Source organism: Giraffa tippelskirchi, chromosome 5, assembly GCF_054371585.1.
Source record: "Giraffa tippelskirchi isolate mGirTip1 chromosome 5, T2T-mGirTip1v1.2.pri, whole genome shotgun sequence".
NCBI lineage: Eukaryota > Metazoa > Chordata > Mammalia > Artiodactyla > Giraffidae > Giraffa > Giraffa tippelskirchi.
The window spans coordinates 379,204-400,084 of record NC_137279.1 but is presented as its reverse complement, the minus strand read 5'-3'; the positions used below and the strand labels follow the sequence as shown (position 1 = coordinate 400,084).

Here is a 20,881-nt window from a genome sequence, read left to right as displayed (position 1 = left end):
CGGCCACCGAGGCCCGCGTCCTTCCGCCCTTGTCTGCGCCCCGTCACCCCACCCGTATCCTCCCTCCTCAGCAAGGACCTTCTCAGCGTCCAGGACACACTCGAGGCCAGGCCGGAGGCCGCGCAGGTGGCGGACGGACAGCCACCGCCCGCCCCTCACACCCGCCGCCCTGAGAGGCGCTGGGACGCGGCAGACGGAAACGTGTCCTCCTGGGACGTCCAGTCAAACAGGAGGAATGGGCGACAGGCAGGAGGCTAGCTACTGAGACGCGCTGAGGAGAAGGAACAGACCCGGGATGGGGAGCGTGAAGCAGCTGAGGGTGGGCAGCGAGCGTGTGACTGGGTGACCCAGGGAGGCTGTGCTGAGGAGGCACGTTTGAGGAAAGATCCGGAAAGAGGGCTCAGTTTCTGGGCGTCTGGGGAAGACGTTTCCAGGCAGTGGCGACAGCCCGTGCAAAGGCCCAGGGGCAGGGTGTGTCTGGAGAACAGCGGGATCAGAGACACATCTGCTGGAGGGGACAGGGTCAGGGTCAGGGTCAGGGTCAGGGTCAGTACGCGACGGAAGCTGCGGTGGTCGCCGCTCGGCTTTTGGCTCAGTGAGGTGGGGGGCCAGCTTGGGGCAGAGGACCTGCATAGGCAGCTCCCCTGGGGAGGGTCCAGTGGCTTCTGGGCCGGGCTCCCGGACAGACAGGGCTGCAAAAATTGAGGGGAGGGAAGACAGTGGCTCAGAGCGGGCGGGTGCCTGGGTGGTGGGAGGAGTGGCCAACTCTGGGCACGTGCTAAAGCCGTGGGGATTTGCCGCTGGAGCAGAAGCGGGCCTGTGGAAGAGAGAGGGGCCTAGACCACTCCGGGTATTGGGGCCTGCGTGGCTCTGGGCTTGGGGCTGCCGTGAGTCAAGGTCGGGAAGCTCTCGGGAGAGGACTAGGCCCTCTGTTCCCCAGCCCTTCCTGCGGCTGCGGGCCCTCCTCTGCATGTCTCTCCTGACTCCCCACGCACTTTTATGCAGCCGATGTGATAATTTCCTGGCACCCCATCAGCAGCCTTCATCCGCCCGTCTGTGATTCCCGAGGATCCACCCTCGGCTGGTCTACTGACCATAAGCTTTTCCCAGAACCCACCGCGGCCCTTTGCGCACAGTGGGCTCTCAGGAACACTTGGTGAATGGCGAGCGGCGGGGTGAACGGGTGCATGACTCAGAGCAGATGTGTGCGGCTGTCAGCAGCGGTGACTTCTGGTGCCCGTGGTGAGAGACAGCGCAGCTGGGCTGGAACGGCAGCCAGGCCCTGGGACGGCTCCCAGCCACACCTTCCCTCTGGTCCCTGCAGCCCTGGGCCCGGGGGGCCAGCAGTCCCTCTCCCTGCCCCTGCGGGAAGCTCCTGTCTTTGTGACCTCGGACAGGTCACAGCTGAGACCTTCTCCTTCCCCGTCTCTACCCTGCATACCTCTGGGGGCCCTGGCAGGCGTGGGCGAGAAGTCCTCACATCCCCTCCTGCACCGGGCAGTCCTGCCCTCCAGGGTGGGTGGACTGCCTCCTACTAGAGGCGAAAAGCAGCTGGTGGACGCAGTGATCCAGCATGGGAGCCCCAGCTGGCTCACACCTCGTCCAGGAAGCCCTCCCAGACTGACCCACTCGCTTCCTCCCAGCCTCAGCTTTCCAGGACCTGAGACATTTCTGTGGACTCTGCGGGGCCCTGGCTCAGCCTCCCTGGCCTGGGGGCTCCCTGAACTTTGGGGTTGGGGGGTTTTCTCATGAGCTCAAGGTCAGGGGTGGGGGCCCAGAAGAGAGGTTTGCTGTCTGCCTGTGTTGGGGAAGATGAGGCCCAGGAAACGGAAGGCCGGAGATGGATCTGGGGCCGCGGTCCCTGTGTGCCTCTGGCTCGGTGTCTCGGGGAGGACTGCTGGCGGGTGGGGTGCCGCTGTTCCTGGGAACGCACCCGTCCTGGGCCGGCACGCCGACGGCGGGGATGAACCTTCCATTGTGTGACGTGGGGGCCGGGCCAGGGAGGCCCCAGGGCCCAAGGCTGAGGTGGGAGCCCCCCTGGAGGGCAGGGCTCTCCTGGGCCGGGAAGTTGTGGGTCCCCCCCTCAGGGGCTGGCTGCCCTGGTTGTGTAGGCCTCCAGGGATGGGGACCGTAGCCAGAGCGCTGCTGACCTGGGGGGGGAGGCAACTCACAGCTGGGCTGCGGCCCCTTGCTCTGTCTCCCGAATGCCCGCCGGGCATCCTGACCCCGGGCTAGAACACGGGCCCTCCGCTCCTCAGTGGGGGAGCCCGGCATGCACAGCCAGACACTGGGGTTCCCCTCCTCCTCTGAGCAGGCACCCAGGACCCCCGCATGAAGCCAGAACTCCATGACGGTGGGCAGAGGTGCACGGCTCTGACTTGGTGACCCGATGGCCTCCCAGGGAAGGACTGCCACCACCACCCCCGCCTCTGACCCTGATTATCAACCACTGTGGAGGTCAGTGCCAACCAACAGGCAGACTCGGAGCCTGGCTCTGATGCGCTCCTACCCACCCTCTGGTCCAGGCTGAATCCCACCTACATCTGCCCTTCTTCCCAATGCCTTCTCGTATATGAATTCAACTCCAATTCACCCTTCAAGGCCCAGCCTCAGGGCTGCCTCCTCTAGGAAGCCTTCTCTGACTACATCCCACACTGATCTTGAACTTTCCTCTCTACCTATTATAGTCAGGGGGCCATGTAGACAAATCCTGCCCAGTCATATTCAAGGCCGAGAGATCCTTTCCCTCCAGCTAAATTGTAAGCCCCCCATTACAGACTGTGTGTTGACGTCCCCCCAAATTCGTAAACTGAAACTGATCCCCAGTGTGATGTGCTTGGAGACAGGGCGTTTGGGAGGTCATTAGGTCACAAAGGCGGGCCACTTGTGCCTTGTAAGTAGAGGCACCAGGGTGCTTGCTCCCTCTGAGCTGTGTGAGGACACAGCAAGAAGACGGTTGTCCCCAAGACAAGAGCTCCCACCAGGAACTGAAACGGCCAGCACCCTGACCTTGGACCCAAGAGACCCAAGAGAAATGCACTTGTGCTACTGTAGCTGACTGGGCTGACTGCCCCTCTCCTCCATGGCAGTTAGGAAGGGCCGTGGATGCTTGCTAGGCCGCAGGCCGGGGGTCTTACTGCCACTCGGCACCTGCTGCTGCCAGGGTCCCAAGACACGTTGTGTGTGAGTCCATCGCACCCTCCAAATCCGGGGCTGTCCCTGTCTTTGTTTTACAGAGAAACACACTTAACCAGGACCACCCTGCAGTCTGCCGCAGGGATCAGGATTTGAACACAGGCTGGGGCGCTCACTTCTGCCCACCAGCTCCTGCTGTCCACAATCGCATGTGATCCCAAGACGTGTGGAGCCCCATAGCAGGAAACTCAGAGTCCTGGTGGGGTAGGAGGCCGGGGCCCTTCAGGGGGTATGGGCGTTGGGAAGGAGGCCCCGCCCCTCCCACCTATCCAGGCGCCCCCTGGGGCCCGGATGACCGCCTGGCCTGCCTGGGGTCTGCCAGGCCCAGGCCTGCAGTCACACTTGGCCTGACCCACAGAAGCCCGAGTGGGGGTGGGCTGGAGGCCTCCTCCTCCATGCCCAGCACTGAGGTCCCTTCATGGCTCAGCTGCAGGACCTCTGTCCTGGGGTCCTGGTCAATTCCGGGGGACCTGGCAGCCCTAACCATCCAGGACCCTTGGGGGCTTCTCTATTCTCAGGCGCTGGGGGCCCTGGGTTCTCTTCAGGACTCGCTGCATAGCCTAAGAGAATGCCTACCTTCTCTGCACTTTGGCTGGTCAGGAAGAGGTCAGCTGGGAGTGGGGGTGGGCTTCCAGCTGGAGGGGTGGGAGGAAGCACCTGACCCAGGACTCAGTCTGAAACTGGACTTGGTGAAGTCAGAGGCCAGCTCCCAGCTGACAGAGAGACCAGGATAAGAAGGGGATGTCTGTCTCCCCCGTGGGCTCGGCTTGTCTGTTGCCATGGCAACCCCACCCCCCAACCTGCTGGGACATCCATTGCATACCGGGCCCCAGAGGAGCTCCACGAGGCCCAGGTACAACATCCCGAGACCAGGACCAGCCATCGGTTGTCATAGCAACTGCAGGCTGCAAGGTGGAGGGGTGCTGGTGGCAGGAACTCCAGGCAGGAGATGGGGCGGGCGGTGTCTGCTGGCTGTATGCCGTCGAGTGGGATGGAGACACGTCAACCGCCTGTGTGGGCGTGTCCTCTGTGCGGGCAAACCTACAGGCCTCTCTGAGCTGTCCACGCAGGGCTGGCTGTTCTAAGATCATTGAACCACAATGCTCAGAGGAACCTCAGACAACTTTACTCAGTTTTCTGCTTTTAGGGCAGAACTGGTGCTCTTACACGATGCTATTACCTCGCTGTGGGCCACGAAACCCAAAAGCCAGACGAAGGGAACACTGGGCCAAACCCAGGTGGTCTGGAAGCCCTGTGATGACCTCACTGCCAACAGGGCAGAATCTCTAGTCGGTGCTCACCAACTGGATACAGAAAGTCCATAAACCAACTGTCAGATGCCCAAGTTTTGTGTTGTGAACACGTTCATCTCTGTGGGAGACATATCGTAGAGTCCATCAGGTTCTGAAAGAGGTCCTTGATGCCAAAAAATTGAAGCCAGCCCCAACAGAAAGGAGAAGCCTCGGCCGACCTGGGTCTGGGCCGAAGGGCTGGCTGAGCTAACAAGCCCGCCTCTTCCTACCTGGAGGGACACTCCCCTCCCATGCCCTTCAGGTGGCACCTCTGTGTTTTACCAGAGCTTTGTTAGGTTTTAAATGATGCATAAAACGTAACCGAAGAGTGCAGTGGGGCTCCTATCTCAATGAATGGTATGACCCCTTGGCACTTTCCAGGGTATTCCCCTGGAATACCCACAGGAGAGGGGCCAGGGACTTGGCCTTCCCACATGAGCCTGATCTCATCCCAGATGGTCCCACCCCCTCAGCTCCATGGAGGCCCAGCCTCCCAGGGAGGAAGCATGCAGTGAGCTCACAGAGTGCAGCTCCTGCCTGGACTGTGGACCCGGGGCTGTGGGCTCCACCCCGGGACCGAGCCCCTCCGGCTGGAGGTCCCTCCCACTGTGACCTCAATCGTTCTGCTCCCAGAGCCGGCTCTCAGGGCAGGGACAGCTCCGGGCATGGGGTGGCCTGCACCCACCCGCTCTCTGCCCCGACCCTGCAGTCATCTTCAGCTCACTCTGAAGCTCCTGGCCACACAGCCCCGGAGACACAGGAAGGTGGGGTTTGGATTCCTCCTGCCCCTTGAAGGATGCGTGGGGAATGAATGTTACGACCCGGGGTGGTTCTCAGCCTTTAACCCTCCTGGTCACTATGTCCAGGTCCCCTCACTCTCCATGGCATCTCCCAGAGCTCCTTCTGGGTGGGCTGCAGGCCATCTTCTCGTGGGGAGTCTGTCGGCGGGGACCCTAACCCTCTCCTCCATGGGGGGTGGGGAGCTGTGGGTGGTGGATGCTCTACACCCATTTCTGCCCATTCAGTGGTGCCCAGGGAGGGACTGAAGACTCGCTCGTCATTGGCTGGGAGGGCTGTTCATCCGCCTGGCCTCCCCAGAAGCTGGGAAGAGGACTGCCCTGCCTTTGCTGGGGTGCAGGAGGGGCAAAGCCCTGTGAAGCTGAGTCTTCAGGACAACCCTGGAGGCAAGGTCTTTCCGCCAGTCACATAAGGATGGATGGTGGTGAGGATTTACCAAACAGCCCTCACCCCAGCTGGGATTCCTAGCTGTACCCCTGCTCCCTGGAAAACTGTCCCAAGGTTGGGCAGAGTGGTCTGGTCTGGAGAGACTCCAAGTGACCTGGCCCACATCCCCTCAGTAAGCACCCTCACCCTTGAGATCTGCCCACAGCCTGCAGAGGAATGAGTGCCAGTTCATCTGAGGCCAGAGGTTGGATCTCAAAGCCATGCTGGGAGGAGCCGAGTCCAGGACAGGCAGGCACAGGATACAGGGACCAAGCTGCAGCTTCCAGAAAGACCACGGCAGGCAGTGAGCACCTTCCCTCCCACCATCCTTTCCCACACTGAAGACGGCCGCTGCTCGTGTTCTCAGGGGGCTTCCCAAAACCAGAGCTCTGCCCTTGCTTGCTGGGATGTTCGCACACTCCAGAGCTGGGGCTTCACGGGGCCTCCATGCAGCTCATGTGCGGTTGCACAGGCTGAACACTGCACAGCTCCATGGCCACTGAAGCCCCACAGGGCAAAGTTTGTGCCTCTTTTGTCCCTGGATGTACCCAAGTGTCTAGAGCAGAGCCTGACATGTACTCGGTGCTGAATAAAAATTGGGTGAGTGGGTATAACTCTCTGGAGGTGGATAACGCAGGACCCCGTGTTCTTGGCCAGAACAGGAAACAGGGAAGCCAGGCCTTGCCTACTCTGTACTCATGGGTGCAAACACCTGAGAACCCCTTATGTCCCTTCTAGAGTAGGAGTGGTCTCGGGGCCCGAGCTGCCTGGCCTCTGCTGATTTGGACCCTCCACCGAAATGGGCTGAACCTCCTGCCTGGAGACAAGTCCCATTCCAGAATCCCCCAGGCTCCTCCCTACCCCCAAAGACACAGAGTCCAGATCCCTCGGGTTTTCCGTCCCTCCTCCCTGCCGGCTTCCTCAGTGACCTCACCGCTCCAGCCTCTCCCTCCCTGGCCCTCCCGGAGCCAGGCTCCGCCTCACCAGCCGTCTCACAGCTGTACAGCCTCCCTGGGTGCCCAGGACCTGGAACGTCCCCTGCAACCCTGCAGTGAGGTCATGGCTGGGATGGCCTAGAGCCTGACCTATGAAGGCTGGGCTCCAATCCTGGCTGGACCACCTTGGGATGTCCCCATCCCCCGCCCCGCCACCTGGAAGATGGGCACCTTAGGAGCATGCTCCCCCCAGCCTGGTCCACCAAGCCTCAGCAGCAGGTCAACGAGTGGCTCTGTGTGCTGGGCAAAGCTTCTCAGGGCTTCGCCTGCGTGGGTGCCTTTTAGTCCCATGAAGCCCTTGGGAGCAGGTGCGGCTGTCATCATGGAGGCACAGGGAGACCAGGAACCAGCCCAAGGTTGCACAGCCAGAAAGGCAAGGCCGCAATGCCCAGCGGGGCCCTGGGTCCCCACCTCCACATCCCTCCAGGCCCACGGAAGCCCTGTTCCTGAGACCACAGTTCACACCGCCTGCCTGGAGCATGGGCTGTGCTTCCCGTTGATTGTCTGTGCATCCTCTCTTCACAGATGGCTGGGACACACGCCCGGCCTCAAAGTCCCCAGAGGGTGGGAAGGCAGGTGGGAAGGGGGGTTAGCCCACTGCAAACAAAACAGGCTTGGGATCCAGAGCCAGTGGCATTCGGGCTGGGCTGGGTCCAGGGGCGGGGACTGTCCCACCGGTGGAGGTGAGCAAAGCCCAGCAGCCCAGCAGCACACGGCAGGCGGGGCCCAGACCCCAGTCCCGGGCAGCCCTCGCTGTGCGTCCTCAGACAAGCTTTTTGCATAACCCCCTGGCCTACAACAGAGCAGCAGTCCCACGGTGAAGCATGTGTCATGTGCTTACAAGGGACTTCGTGGGGAGCACCTGGCGCTGTGCCCTGTACATAGTAGGTGCTCAATAAACAGCAGCTGTCATCAGCATTTGGTCCTCCCCGTGTCTGGGAAGTTGAGGCAGCAGTCCTGGTCTCAGCTCAGCTACTCGTGAACCACAGACGCTGCTTTGAGCAGGTCACCATCCCTCCCTGAGCCCCTCTTCCTGGCGAAAATGAGGCCACATTTGGGTGAGGCTACCGTCTGTTAGGGTAGCCTCACTGCCCATGAGGGCTTCCCAGGTAGCGCTAGTGCTAAAGAACCTGCCTGCCAATGCAGGAGATGTAAAGAGATGTGGATTCGATCCTGGGTTGGGAAGATCTCCTGGAAAGGAAACGGCCACCCACTCCAGTATTCTTCCCTGGAGAATCCCATGGACAGAGGAGCCTGGCGGGCTACAGTCCATGGTTTCGCAAAGAGTCAGATGTGACAGAAGCGACTTAGCATGCACACACCGTCTGTTAGGGCTGTGACCCTCGGCGCCTTTGAGCCCAAGCCCTCTCCAGCCCGGAGACCCAGATCGGGCCTGAGGCTCCTGGGAGAGTCGGTGGAGGGTGGCGTGTGGCTGCCTCGGAGCCCCGAGGCGGTGTTCCAGTCCCTCCTGCCCTGGGAGGAAGCGCCAGATCTGGGGTTTTCTCTCCTAAACCCACAAGGTGTGAACAACTGAGTGTGGCTTAAAGATGGAGTCAGCTCAACAAGGGAGGGAGGAGAAATGCAAATCAGCCTCGCGGGAGAGGCCGGGGGCAGAGGTGCGTGCCCCGCTGGCACGCGGACGCGCGGGGTGTGGATGAGAAGACCCTGCCATTCCTGCCCGCTCAGTACCTGCACACGCGCAAAGTGGAAGTAATCGCCTGTGCCAATCTTGAGGTGACCCTCCTGGTCCTCTCCCATGTGGCCTCATATGCAGGTGCTGGGGACCCCGGCCCTGGCTTCCCAAATTAAGATCCAATGGGGACTCAGGCACTGTCTGAGTGACAGCAGCCAAGGGGCGTGTCAGCAGATGGGACCAGCGCCGGGTCTCCCTGGCCCAGCCGGTGGGCGTGCGGAGGGCCGGGGCACTGGCATGGACACCCCCATACCGCCTGGGCAGACGCGGAAGGAGCAGCTGGCGGGGGACCCACTTGGGACAAACAAAGGCGGCGCCCAGCACCCTGCTTGGAGGCACGTCGTCATGGAAAGCCTCTCCCTGCTGCACAGAGCGACCCTGATGGTTTGTTGGTTGAAGGAGCGCAGTATGGAGTGAGTGCGGCCCTCCAAACTCCCTTCCCTTCCTCTCATCTCTGTTTCTTCAGGCTCAGAGGACAGGCCCCCCACAAAGCATAGGCAGGCCCCAAATCTCTCCCCATCCCACCCATCAAAGAGCCTGGGGTGCCCTTGGCCGAGGTGGACACTGACCACAAGGCAGAGAGCCTTGCCCGCTGCCCAGGAGGCTTGTAGGAGGTGGGGAGGCCTCTTCCTTTGTGAAGGGGCTTCTTCTCTTTGTGAAGCCCACCTCACAAAGCTGTCCTGCACCTCGCACCGTGCAGAGCCCCGCCTGCCCTCCACCGGTAACTGCCGCTGGAGCTGGTGAGGGGCCTTCTGGCCGAGCAGTCTGGGGCTCCCAGATGTAGCCAGCGAGTCCTGTCCCCACTCCTGGGCTGGCGATGCCACGCCCTGGCTGTGTAGCACAACCGTGAGGAAGCCATTACACTGGCAGTTCTGAAGCTGTAGAGACTGCCCGCACGGTTTCCCGGTTACCGCGTCCTGACGCTCACAGGCCTCTGGGCCCAGCGAGCTGAGCTCCTCTTGAACCCCGACTCCCCGCCCCCGGAGGGGGCTCCGCCCCTGGAGGGAGCCCCCCCGCCCCGAGGAAGCCCCGCCCCAGATGGAGCCCCGCCCCAGAGGACGCTCCGCCCCTGGAGGGAGCCCCGCCCCCGACGGAGCCCCGCCCCGGAGCACTTACCCAGGCTCGAGAGTTTCTCCTCAGCGCCGCCAGGCGGGCTGGAGTAGCCGTCAGAGGCCCAGCTGCCTTGGCGGAGGGGGCACGGCTCCGGGTCGGTCTGGACCCTGCAGGACAGAGAACGAGGTCATTCAGCGTGGAGGTCACCCTGGCCTCCAGCCTCTCCCCTCGGAGCTCGGGCCTTCCCTTCTGCCGTGCCCTGCCCAGGGCCGGGACCCGCGATGGGCATATACGGCCCCGTGGTGAGCAGCAGGCCTTTTTGGCAGAGTTCGGCCAGGGGCACCTGAGAGCAGGGGGCCGCTTGACGCCAGTCACCCTTCAGGGCCCCCAAGTCCCTGGACCGTGAATCGCCCGGGGGCAGAGGGACTCCAAGTGACCCTGGCCTGGGGGCCTGTGTCCTGCCGAGGTCCCTGCCCTCAGGCGCCCCGTGGACCCGCGGGGAGGGCCGCGCTCAGAGGCGGAGGCCGCTGACCCCTCCAGAGAGTTCAGGGGCGAGGAGGATGGAGCAGGCGGTGGGGAGGGCCCAGCTGGGTCTCTGTGACCCCCGAGGACAGAGTCCTGGCTGGGCCCATCCTGGCAGCAGGGAGGAGGGGCGCGGCCTCCAGCTTCCAAGTGCACACAGGCCTCCCAGCACAACCCCTTCGGTACCATCCTCCCAGGAACAAAGGCTCCAGGAGCTTTTATTATAGGCAATTACCCGGGCTCTTCCAGCTGCCTGCCTGCCCGCCCTCCCAGCCGTGTCTCCAGCTAAATGGGCCCTTTGGCAGCTTGAGGGGCTGGCAGGGTGTGTGAGCATGAGGAGAAATCGATGGCTGGCCTGAGCCGTGGGGTGGGGGCTGCTTCCCCCTCCAGGCTTGACTGTTCCCAGCTCTAGGGTGGCCAGAGCAGGTCAGAGACCAGAGGGACTTCCTCTCTCCCCGCCTCACTGGGTCCCGAGCCAAGGAGATGCCCTCCAGGCCCAGAGCGCCTGAGAGTCCGGGGCTGCGGGGGGTGTATGCTGACTGGCAAACTCCCGCAGGCGGCCTGGGCCCTCATGGGTCTGCAGGCCCCGCGCTGGGGGCAGGACTGGTTCAGAGGAAGCAGGGGGCCCCACCCTGCTGCGGAGCACCTGCCGCACGCTGCTGTGCGCGAGACGTCTATGGAACAACGAGCATAAACCTGGGCTTTTCTGGAGGAGGTGAAGCATACTGGTGAGAAGGCAGTGACATTACCAGGCGAGGGCTGAGTAACACCACACACACACACACACACACACACACACACACACACCCCACACACACAGGCACACAGACCACACACACACACCACACACACAGGCACACAGACCACACACACAGACCACACACACACACAACCACACACACAGGCACACAGACCACACACACACACACACACACACCCCCCACACACACAGGCACACAGACCACACACACACACCACACACACAGGCACACAGACCACACACACAGACCACACACACACACAACCACACACACACACAGACCACACACACAGGCACACAGACCACACACACACACCACACACACCACACACACACACACACATACACACACACCACACACACACACACACCACACACAGGCACACAGACCACACACACACACCACACATACACAGACACACACCCCCATACACACACCACACACACACACAGGCACACACACACCACACACACACACAGACACACACAGACACACACACACAGACCACACAAACAGGCACACACACACCACACACACACAGACACACAGACCACACAGGCACACACACCACACACCACACACACACCACACACACACACAGACCACACACACAGGCACACACACCACACACACACCACACACACCACACACACACCACACACACACAACCACACACACACACACACCACACACACACAGACACACACACACCACACACACACACACCACACACAGGCATACACACCACACACACACACACACCACAACACACACACACACAGACCACACAAACAGGCACACACACACCACACACACACACAGACACACAGACCACACAGGCATACACACCACACACCACACACACACCACACACACAGACCACACACACCACACACACACACACACACACCACACAGCTGAGCACCCCGACCCAGCGGGCAGGGCCCAGGGTGGTGAACAGGAGCTGGCTGTCACTGTCACTGTTCTTGTTAGACGGGCGCACGGGGCAGGGCGCCCCCCCTGGGCAGCGGGGGTACCTCGGGGCTCTGACCTCAGGAGCAGCACACCTTCACTTCCCCCACTCCACACGGCCAGGCCCTGCGTCTCCCAGCGATCCCAGCTGGAATGGATGGCACCGTCTACGCGGGACATTGGTTGGAAGTTGAACCAGAGAAAAGAAAACCAATGCCTGACCCTCGAGACATTGCTACCGCACCCTCGGAAACCCTCACCAAACCGTCACCCTCACTCTAGCCCTCACCCTGACCCTCAGCCTCAGGCCTGGGCTCTTTTCTGTGGAGAGAGAAGGGTGAGGGCAGGGACGAGGGAAGCAGGTGGCCAAGAGCAGAGCGTGCAGGGCAGACTGAGGCGTCTCTGCGAGTCTGTCCTGCGTGTCTGGGGTGGCTGTCCGGGACGTGGGGAAGGGACAACTCCCAAGGAGGCAGGGAAAACACCGCCCCTTCATTCCCTGGAGAAGCAGGAGAGGCCTGGGGACGGAGCTGAGAACCGTGGCTTCTGCGACGGGCTGGGGCTGTGCAGAGGCCGGCTGTGGGGCGTGGGGAGGTGTCCGTGGAAACAGGGTGTCTGTGACCCCTGGGGGCAGACGTGTCCTCGCCATGCGGCCCAGCACCGGCTCGGGAGGGGCACCCGTGGATCCGCATAGCCCGTGGGGCGTCCTTGGTCCCAGGTCCTTCCTTACACGACCCTCCTGTAACCCTAACATGGGCCTGAAACGGTCTGAGAGGTGGAACGTGAAGATCCCTGTTGAGGCGTCAGGACATTTTTCTGCTTAAAACTCAACAGTGTCCTGAGCAGAGGAAAATGTCTGTTTAGGTCGCATGGAGACGTTCAGAGGAAAAAGAGCTGATCTCTTTGGAAAATGTCAGATTCTACATCTGCTAGGGGGCCCGAAGGGTAGATAATGTGAAATCTGAAACCGTGGAGTCAGAGACACGTTTCCCCAAAGACGGATTGGTGCAAAGGCACTCCGGGAGGAGACACAGGCCCCAGACGCGCAGGGAAGCAGCTCACGGGTGGGGAGAGGACCAGTCCCAGGAAGGGCCCTGACCGCCTTGAGAATCAAGTCCAGACGCTCACTGGGAGCTGCGTGGGCCGCGCCGGGGCGCCCCCAGGGGTGGGGTCCCCACGGGAGACTTGCTGGGGGCTCACAGCCGGTGGGTAATCTGAGCCTCTTTGGTCGCTGGAAAGTTCTTGCTAACTTGTAGACACTGTGATGTGGACTTAGGACTTTGGAGCCACACCAAGTAAATGTAATTCGTCGCACAGCACGACAGCCATTCACGGTCCTCAGAGCAGCCCTGGCGCCCGCCTCGGCCGCCCTTCTCCAGAGCAGACCTCTTCCTCGCCGGCAACCACCCTTCAGGGCCTCTTTGGGTCCCTCACCACCTGGCAGGCCTCCTCGCAGTGTGTTTTCCTTGCACCAATGCCCTTTCAGACTGTGGAGTCTGTAACTGAGTGCCATACCCAGCAGAAGGCAGGGTGAGTGAGAGGGGTGTAGCCCTGTCTGGGCCCAGCTGTCTGTTACGTGGATCAGGGGAGCCCAAGACTTTTCAGGGGTCAAGCCATACTTCTGGCTTCGCGTGAACGTGCGCTCTCCTCTCCCACCCCAGCCGCTCCCACCCAGGGGACCCAGCGTCCAGGGAGCTTCTCGACCCACACTGCGGGTGAGCTCATCCTGGAATCAGCCCAGAGGAAAACCCCAGCAAGTCTGCTTAGTCAGGGAAAGCACTTCATTTGCATTCAAGCAGCTCGAAACTGTGCCACACTTGGTAATCAGAATGCTGCTTATTTAAAGATGGCCGTTTCAGGCAAGAGGTATATATTTTTGTTAAGGGAGGACAGATGACGGAAGCACGTCTCTGAGCCCCACTTGCAGCCTGGCTTGTTGGCTCTGCTGGGGTGAAGGGCGGCCCAGCCCCCGCTGACGGTGCCAACCACGTCAGAAACGGGTCCCCCCGGGGATGCACATGGGCAGCGTGGGGGCTCCCGGGGGTCCGCGGGGACTTCACGACCATGGCGGGAGGGCCTCTCTCCGCGGCGGCTGGCCCAGCTGAGCCGGGTGAGACTGGAGCTGGCTGCCTCAGCCGCGCGACACCCTGACACAGGTCCTCGAAGAAGTGAGCGTGCTGGGGCACCCCCTCCAGGCCTGGGTCTCGCGGCGTGCCCAGAGTTGGGTCTGGGCGCCCCCTTAGGGTCCCACCCCCGCCCCCGCGCTGCTCCCCACCTTCTGTTCTCTCCACCAGCCCCTCCCCTCTGTGGGCCCCCGAGTCCGGCTCCGTCCCCCCGCTGTCCCCCTGCAGCTTACCTGTACCGGAAGGGGGCCACGGTGGCCGTGACGGGCTGGCCGTGCGGGTGGGCCGAGCTGAAGCTGACGGCCCCTGGGGCCCAGCGTGGGCTCCGCGTGGGGCTGCAGGCCGGGGAGGGAGGCCCCGAAGCCACCCGCGCTTCAGGCTCCAGAGGCCTGGGCGCCCCGGAACTTGTGCCGGGAACGCCTCTCTGATCTTTCCCTGGGTGGCTGGAGGGCTTTCGAGCTTCGGGAGTCCCCGGTATCTGAGTGTCTCCATGAGAGCTGGTCCGGGAGGGGCTCCTGCCGCGGGTCTGGCGGGTCGCAGTCCCCTCCTGGGCCTTCTGCTGCCCTGGGGCGCCCCGTGTCTCCCCAGCTCGTCTCGACCCAGCCCGGCTGGTCAGGGCCGCCTTGGGGGCCGCGCGGGGGCTGCTCCAGGGGGAGCCCGCGGGACCTCCCGCCCCCTCAGATGGTTCCCTAGGCGTCCCTGCGGCCTTGAGGGAGCCTCTCCCTCGGGGGGCCTTAGGGGATGAGCCCCTGGAAGGGCCACCGGCCTTGCCCAGTCTTGGGGAGACCGCCTGCTGGGGGCTTGGGGCCAGGGCGGCCTGGCGCGGCCGCAGCTGGGGCGACGCCACCGGGGTCTGGGTCCTGCTCTGCGAGGCAGCGCGGGGCACGGGGATGGCAGAGGCGTGCTGGGGGCGGCCCGCGGAGCTCAGGCTGGCTGTCCCATCCATGGCCGGCAGGCCTGCGGCAGGGCCACTGAGCTGCGGAGAGAGGACGGGAGACGGTGAGGCCCTGCCTTGGGGGCACTGGCGCCCCTCGGTCGCGTCCTGGCTGCCCACCCAGCTCAGGGAGGGCCCTCTACCTCTTGCAGACACACAGGAGAGAGCACCCGCACACTGAGGCGCGCTGTGCGAACGGGCGGATGAACCTCGTCCCAGTGGCCTGGCCACAGATGGGGGCAGCCCCCCGCCCTCAGTCTCTTCTCGCACCGAGTCCAGAAAGTTCTGCCCCGCGGAACCAACTCCCTGCCCCCAGCTGGCTCCTGCTGTGGCCTCTTTGCCGGACGCCCACCTTCCCCCAGACACAGCCGTGGGGTGTAAACTCCAGATCCCACCAGCCTGTCCGCATCCATCCTGGCCAGGCTCCCGCCGCCCGGCTCGAACCCGCCTGGCATCACTGCCCCCTCTCCCGGCTTCTTCCTGCTGTGGCTATCCACGTGCCCCTGGAGGTGTGGGCACCCAGCCCACAGCCTTCCTCTCTAGCCCCTTCCCTAGCCACCTCCTGCCCCGGGCAACCGTTCCCCCTCTGGCCTCAGAGACGACGGGCCCACCCTGAGATAAAGGTGGAGCCCTCTAGGCACCCCTGCCGCCAGCCCCTGTCCTTCTCTCCTGGACCCCGATCCGTGAGTCACCCCCTTTCCCCCGTATCCTCCCCAGCATGCTAATGAATCAATTAATTGATCAACTAATCACTTTTATTTCAAAGGAAATTTGAAGTCGGCTACAAAGACACACAGTCAACTCCAGAGGAAAGGCTTGGTGAAGAGAATGAATCACACCACAATCAGCAGAACACAGGCTTGGCTTCTCCCTTAACTCTGTTGTGGGAAAAGCCTTTACAGCATCGCACCGAAGGCAGGAATCCTGAAGGAAGATGCTGCGAGATTGGAGTGCATAGAATTAAAGTCCCTGGGGGACAGGAAAGCCCTTCCCACAGGTTCAGGCCACCAGTAACCTGCAAACACACTCGCCACACGGGTGAGGGGCCAGGAGTCCACACCTTCACTACAGGGGGCTCTACCAAGTGGATCAAGAGCCAACACTGCCAGAGGCAGCGGCCAAAGGGTTGGACAAGAAATTCATAAAGTGATACAGTTAGCCAGAACACAGCAAAAACAAAGGGCTTCATGAGAATTGAAGGGATGCAAATTCAATCAGTTAACATGGGTTGCTATCAAGTTTACTCTCTTGGAAAATTGTGATTTCCAGTCGTGGTGTGAGTGCAGGGCCCTGGCACACGGCCGTGGGAATGGCCCCAGATGCAGAATGTGTCCTGGGGATGATCACAGATGTGGCCTGAGCGGCTGAGCCACACGCCGACCAGCAGAGGCAACGGGCTGACCACCCCCGAGCGGGGCTCTGGACCGCTGAGCAGCCACAGCTCAGATTCGAGCACCCGCAGATTCAGTCCCGCATAGCAGGCGCACGCCACGTGGCCCTGCGTGCTTCTCCCGCAGCCCCGGGGGGCACAGCCACGCAGCACCCCCCCTTCCCCTTGGGGAGCTGCAGCTGCCCGGGGAGCAGCCGCCCCTCCCGCACTTGGAGCACCTCCTGTGAATGAGCAGATGCAGTTGCTGCCTTCACTCCATCATCAGGTTGTCGAAACCTCGATGGGAAGAGGTGTTAACCTGGCCACGTGGCAGGTCCCGCCTGGGTGACGGTGGGGACTGGGGAGGAAGAGCCCACACTTACACACGCACTTACTGAGAAGTACAGGATCTCAGGCCACCCTCACCCCCCCTGGCCTCCAGACCCGGCTTCGGGCTCCAGCAAACCAGACGGGGCATTCGCCTGAGTCTGGCCCCGGCGGGGAAGGCCATGTCCAGCTCAGCGTGGGGAGGGCAGGAAGGGCAAGCCGCCACAGTGCCATCACTTCCAGGCACGGGCGGACCCTGGGAGCCAGAGGAGGCTGGGACTCAGTGGGGCCGCCTGGGGCCCCACACCCACCCAGCTGGCTCCTGGCTCAGAGCCGGGCCACCTGGCCCTGAGCAGCGGAACCCCGCAGCCGGTCCACATCTCCACCCCCAGAGCTGGGTGCTGCCAGGCCCGTGGGAATTCCTTTAGCCTGAGAGCTGCAGCCTGGTCTTCTTTCTGGCCTGGTGGCAGCAAGTCCTCACAGAGGAAGAACAGGGCTGGCTCCGGTCTTCCTGGGTCACGGGAACCAGGTCAGCGTCAGGGCAGTCACAGCGAGTGGTCCCGTTGGTGCCGACACCACCTCGCCGCCCCCGCCTCCCAGAGAGGGCATTGCCACCCCCCAGAGAGGACAACACCGCCTTCCAGAGAGGGCATCGCCGCCCCCACCCCCCAGAGAGGGAGGGCATCGCCGCCCCCACCTCCCAGAGAGGGCATTGCCGCCCCCAGAGAGAGCTCCCCGCTGACTTGGCCCTGGGCTAGCTCGGATCCAGACATGCGGACACAGGTTGGCCGCGCCCCCTCTGTCTCTCTGGCCAGGAGCTCCCCCAGGCTCCAAGGCCCACCCTCCCTGCTCAGAGTTCAGAGGACGTGTGGTCCCCACTGGGGGGCTGTCTCTCTGGCCTCTGAGAGAGGGACCCCCCGAGCACGGGAGCCCGGAGCCACAGCTGCGGGTGCGTGGGGGGGGGTGGCACGTCCCACTGACCCAACCCCCACAGACAGCTCTAGTGCCTGGACCCTTGGCTCCTTTTCAACCATTCGGCCAAAAGAAATGACTTCGTGCCAGTGGAAATCCATGACTTAAAACTGCCCCACGAATCCGGGGGGCGGAGGCGCTGAGCCAGCGGGGGTCCCATGGACACCCCGCTCAGAACCCGCAGCCCTGCACCGAGACCCCTCAGGGAGGCTCCCAGCAGCGGCAGCCCCCCCCCATTACACAGATGGGCACCTGGAGCCTGAGTCACAAGGCTGCAGGTGCCAGGCCCTGGGAGGTGCCCATGACAGCCGTGCCTCACCCCATCCCTCCCCACCACTCCCGTGTTAGGCCCTCCGGGTGAGTCAGTCCCCAGAGGCCTGGCTTCTAGATGGGCCACGCAGCAGACGGAGAGGAGCCTGGGGGAGGCGCGCCCAAGGCCCCCGGGAACTGGAGCCCCGTAGCCCCGCGCCGCCCCAGCCGCGAGCAGTCCCAGCACGGTCCCAGCGGCTCATCCCCGCCACCCTCCCCCTCCCACTCTGCTCTCAGCCCCAGGCCCAGGGCTGCCTGTCCAGCCAGGCGGATGCAGGCGACATCACCCAACACGCCCGCTTACTTCTTCCAGGCCCTGAGGTCCAGGGCCACTGGGCTGGGGCAGGAGGGGTCTGGGGGACTCCCCGCAGTGTGGGCTGGTCCCTGGTCTGAACGTCAGACACACGGAGGCCTTTGGAGGGGCGGGACGCAAACCCACCAGGGAGACCTCCGTGACGTGCGGTCAGGCCTCCTGCCAAGGCATGTGGCCTCGGGCAGGTTACCCAAGCAGAGACCTCGAGGAGAGGGCAAGGGCAGGTGTGGGGTGTTGGTGGCGGTCCAGGACCAGCCCTGTGCCCGGACTCCACTGCTGTTCACGCACGGGCCTCAGCGGCGCCATCTGGGAGGCGGGGCGACGTCCGGGGGTGGGGAGTCAGGCTCTGTGCCGCTGTCCTTCAGAGCAGCGGGGGCGGGGGGCACCGGCCACCCTGTGCAGAGCGCCTCCCAGGCCCCCTCTGGGCCACGCTGACCACGCTCCGGTCGCTCCTGCGGCACGACGCCCCCACGTCGGGACCACCCCCTCCCAGCAGCAGCACATCCGCACGGAGGAGGGGCTGGCCTGGCTGTCGCCCGAGGCGTGGGTGCCAGGCTGCGCGAGAGGTTCCCCTCCCCTGCGGACCCCCACCCGGTCTCAAAGGACGGCCCAAGAGCCGTGAGGTTCCCAGAGCTCGGCGACCCGGGGCCCAGGGTCCACCAGGCCCAGCAGGCTGGCCAGCGAGCTTGCAGGAGACCCGTGTTGGTTGGTTGGGGGACCCCCTCTTCCTCTCTCATTACTTGGGGGCAGACCCTGGAGCAGCCGCTACCACCCTGCCCAGGCCCAGGGCCCCCGTCACTGTCCACTCCTCCTGGCACAGGGGCTCCGGGCAGGGTCCCCCCACGACGGCTAGCTCAGGAGCTGGACCGGGGCTGCCCAACCGGCAGAGCAGAGGCTCCTAGGTGAGCCGGGGGCCGCAGACGGAGAGCAGACGGGTGCGCTTTCGCCCTCTCAGATCAGAAACCCACAGCCACTCCGATCACCACTCACCCCATGCGACAGCTTGAACTTCTAATAACTTTTTTGGAGTGTTGTTCAGGGTCTGGTTCCGCTATTTATAAACTGTGTGGCTTTGGGAAACTCACTTAAACTCTCCAAACTTTGGTTGTTTCATCTGAAAAATGGCGGGGGAGACTGACATCACTGAGCTGCTATAGAAATGAACTGAGGGAACGTGTGTCTTAGCACGTTCTGGCTGCTTTCACAGACTGTCACAGACTGTCACCGACGGGGGGTGGGGGAGTGGGCCTTATAAACAACAGAACTTTATTCCTCACGGTTCCGGAGGGTGGAAGTTCAAGGTCAAGCAGCCAGCAGATTCGGCGTCTGGTGGGGCCCTGCTTTCTAGTTCACGGACGGCGTCTTCTCACCATGTCCTTGTGTGGAGGGTGGGGTGAGGGGGGCTCTCGGGGGTCTCCTTCTGGGGACACTAACCCCATTCATGACCTAAGCACGTATCAAGGACCCCAGCTCTTCCCACCATCACCCGGAGGCTAGGCTTCCGACATGAACTTGGGGACATGACCATTCAGTCTAAAGCCGAGTGAGAACCACTCCACGGGGTCACCCGGGGGAGAGCTTTAAAAGGCTAGTTCTTATAAAGAAAGTAACGTGCTGATTAGAAAAACTGGGAAAAACCTACAAACATACAAAGAAGAAAAAGTCTGTCCCCTATGGGCCTTTTGTTGTTGTTCAGTCGCTCAGTCCTATCCGACTCTTTGCGACCCCGTGGACGGCAGCACGCCAGGCTTCCCTGTCTCTATATGCCCTACTAGCTGACGTTAGCCTTTTTATGTCTTGATTTCTTCCAGGCTTCTTACAATTCACGCTCATACCCATATGTGAATGTGAAGTCGCTCAGTCATGTCCGACTCTGTGCGACCCCATGGACTGTAGCCCACCAGGCCCCGCCGTCCCTGGGATTCTCCAGGCAAGAACACTGGGGTGGGTTGCCATTTCCTTCTCCAGAGGATCTTCCAGACCCAGGGATCGAACCCAGGTCTCCAGCGTTGTAGGCAGACGCTTTACCATCGTTAAATTGTGATGATACTATATGTACATTTTACATCTTTTCACTTACTATGTAGTAAGCATTTTTACTTTTCATTTAAAAACCTTCAGACGTTTTCAGAAACGTTGTGAATTGCTGATAAACTTCTGTGACTGCACTAGACAAAACTGGCTACTCGCCCCACTGTCGCTCAGCATTTGGAGGGTTCCGGTGTCCTACCATTTTGTGTAAGACTGTGATCAACACCCAGGCCAGCTCTGCTGGGGCCTCGGACGACGTCGTCTGCCCGCACTTCTGGAAAGGGGTCCCCAGGTCCAAGGGGGGATCTAGGAGGACTCAGTTACACACTGCAGAAGCAGTTCTGAAAGCCACACCCAGCCTATCTCCCCAGTCTGACTCTCGGCACCCCTCCCCCAGCTTCTGGTGCAGCCTCTGTGGGGGGCCCGGAGCTTCAGCCACGGTCAAGTAGTCAGGCTGAGCAGGGGAGCAGAGCCGGAGGCAAAAACGTGGGGGTCAGACCCCTGCAGGCAGTCTGCTCTGTCTGCCCCGGAACACAGGGAAGAAAGTGCACGGCTGGGCCTCGGGGGTTTGGGTCTGAGACTGGGAGGGGCCTTCCTCCCTTGGGGAGCACCAGCGACTGGGCCCGTCTGGTCCACTGGGGGCGGGGGCGGAGCAGGCCTGCTCTCCCCAGGGTCCGTCCGCTGCTCCTCGGCGCCCTGGCCGGCCCAGGCCCCCACTTTCTTTTCAGGCCCCCCTTTCTGAGACTGCCCCTCGACTTCTCATCCAGGAGGTTTTTGAGCCGAGCCCCATGGTAACCAC

The 20,881-nt window shown here is 62.5% G+C and overlaps 1 protein-coding gene across 5 annotated transcripts in view; it reads right to left on the bottom strand.

The window, feature by feature from the left end:
* NAV1 (neuron navigator 1) overlaps positions 1 to 20,881 on the bottom strand; it is a 188,637-nt gene that overhangs the window by 123,699 nt on the left and 44,057 nt on the right. For all 5 annotated transcript variants that reach the window (XM_081487256.1, XM_081487254.1, XM_081487255.1 and 2 more), the window contains exons 2-3: positions 14,061 to 14,803; positions 9,516 to 9,619 (exon numbers count right to left, since the gene is read on the bottom strand). In XM_081487256.1, the coding sequence (XP_081343382.1) occupies positions 9,516 to 9,619; positions 14,061 to 14,773 (817 nt within the window). In that variant the 5' untranslated portion in view covers positions 14,774 to 14,803. The remainder of the gene's footprint in view (positions 1 to 9,515; positions 9,620 to 14,060; positions 14,804 to 20,881) is intronic.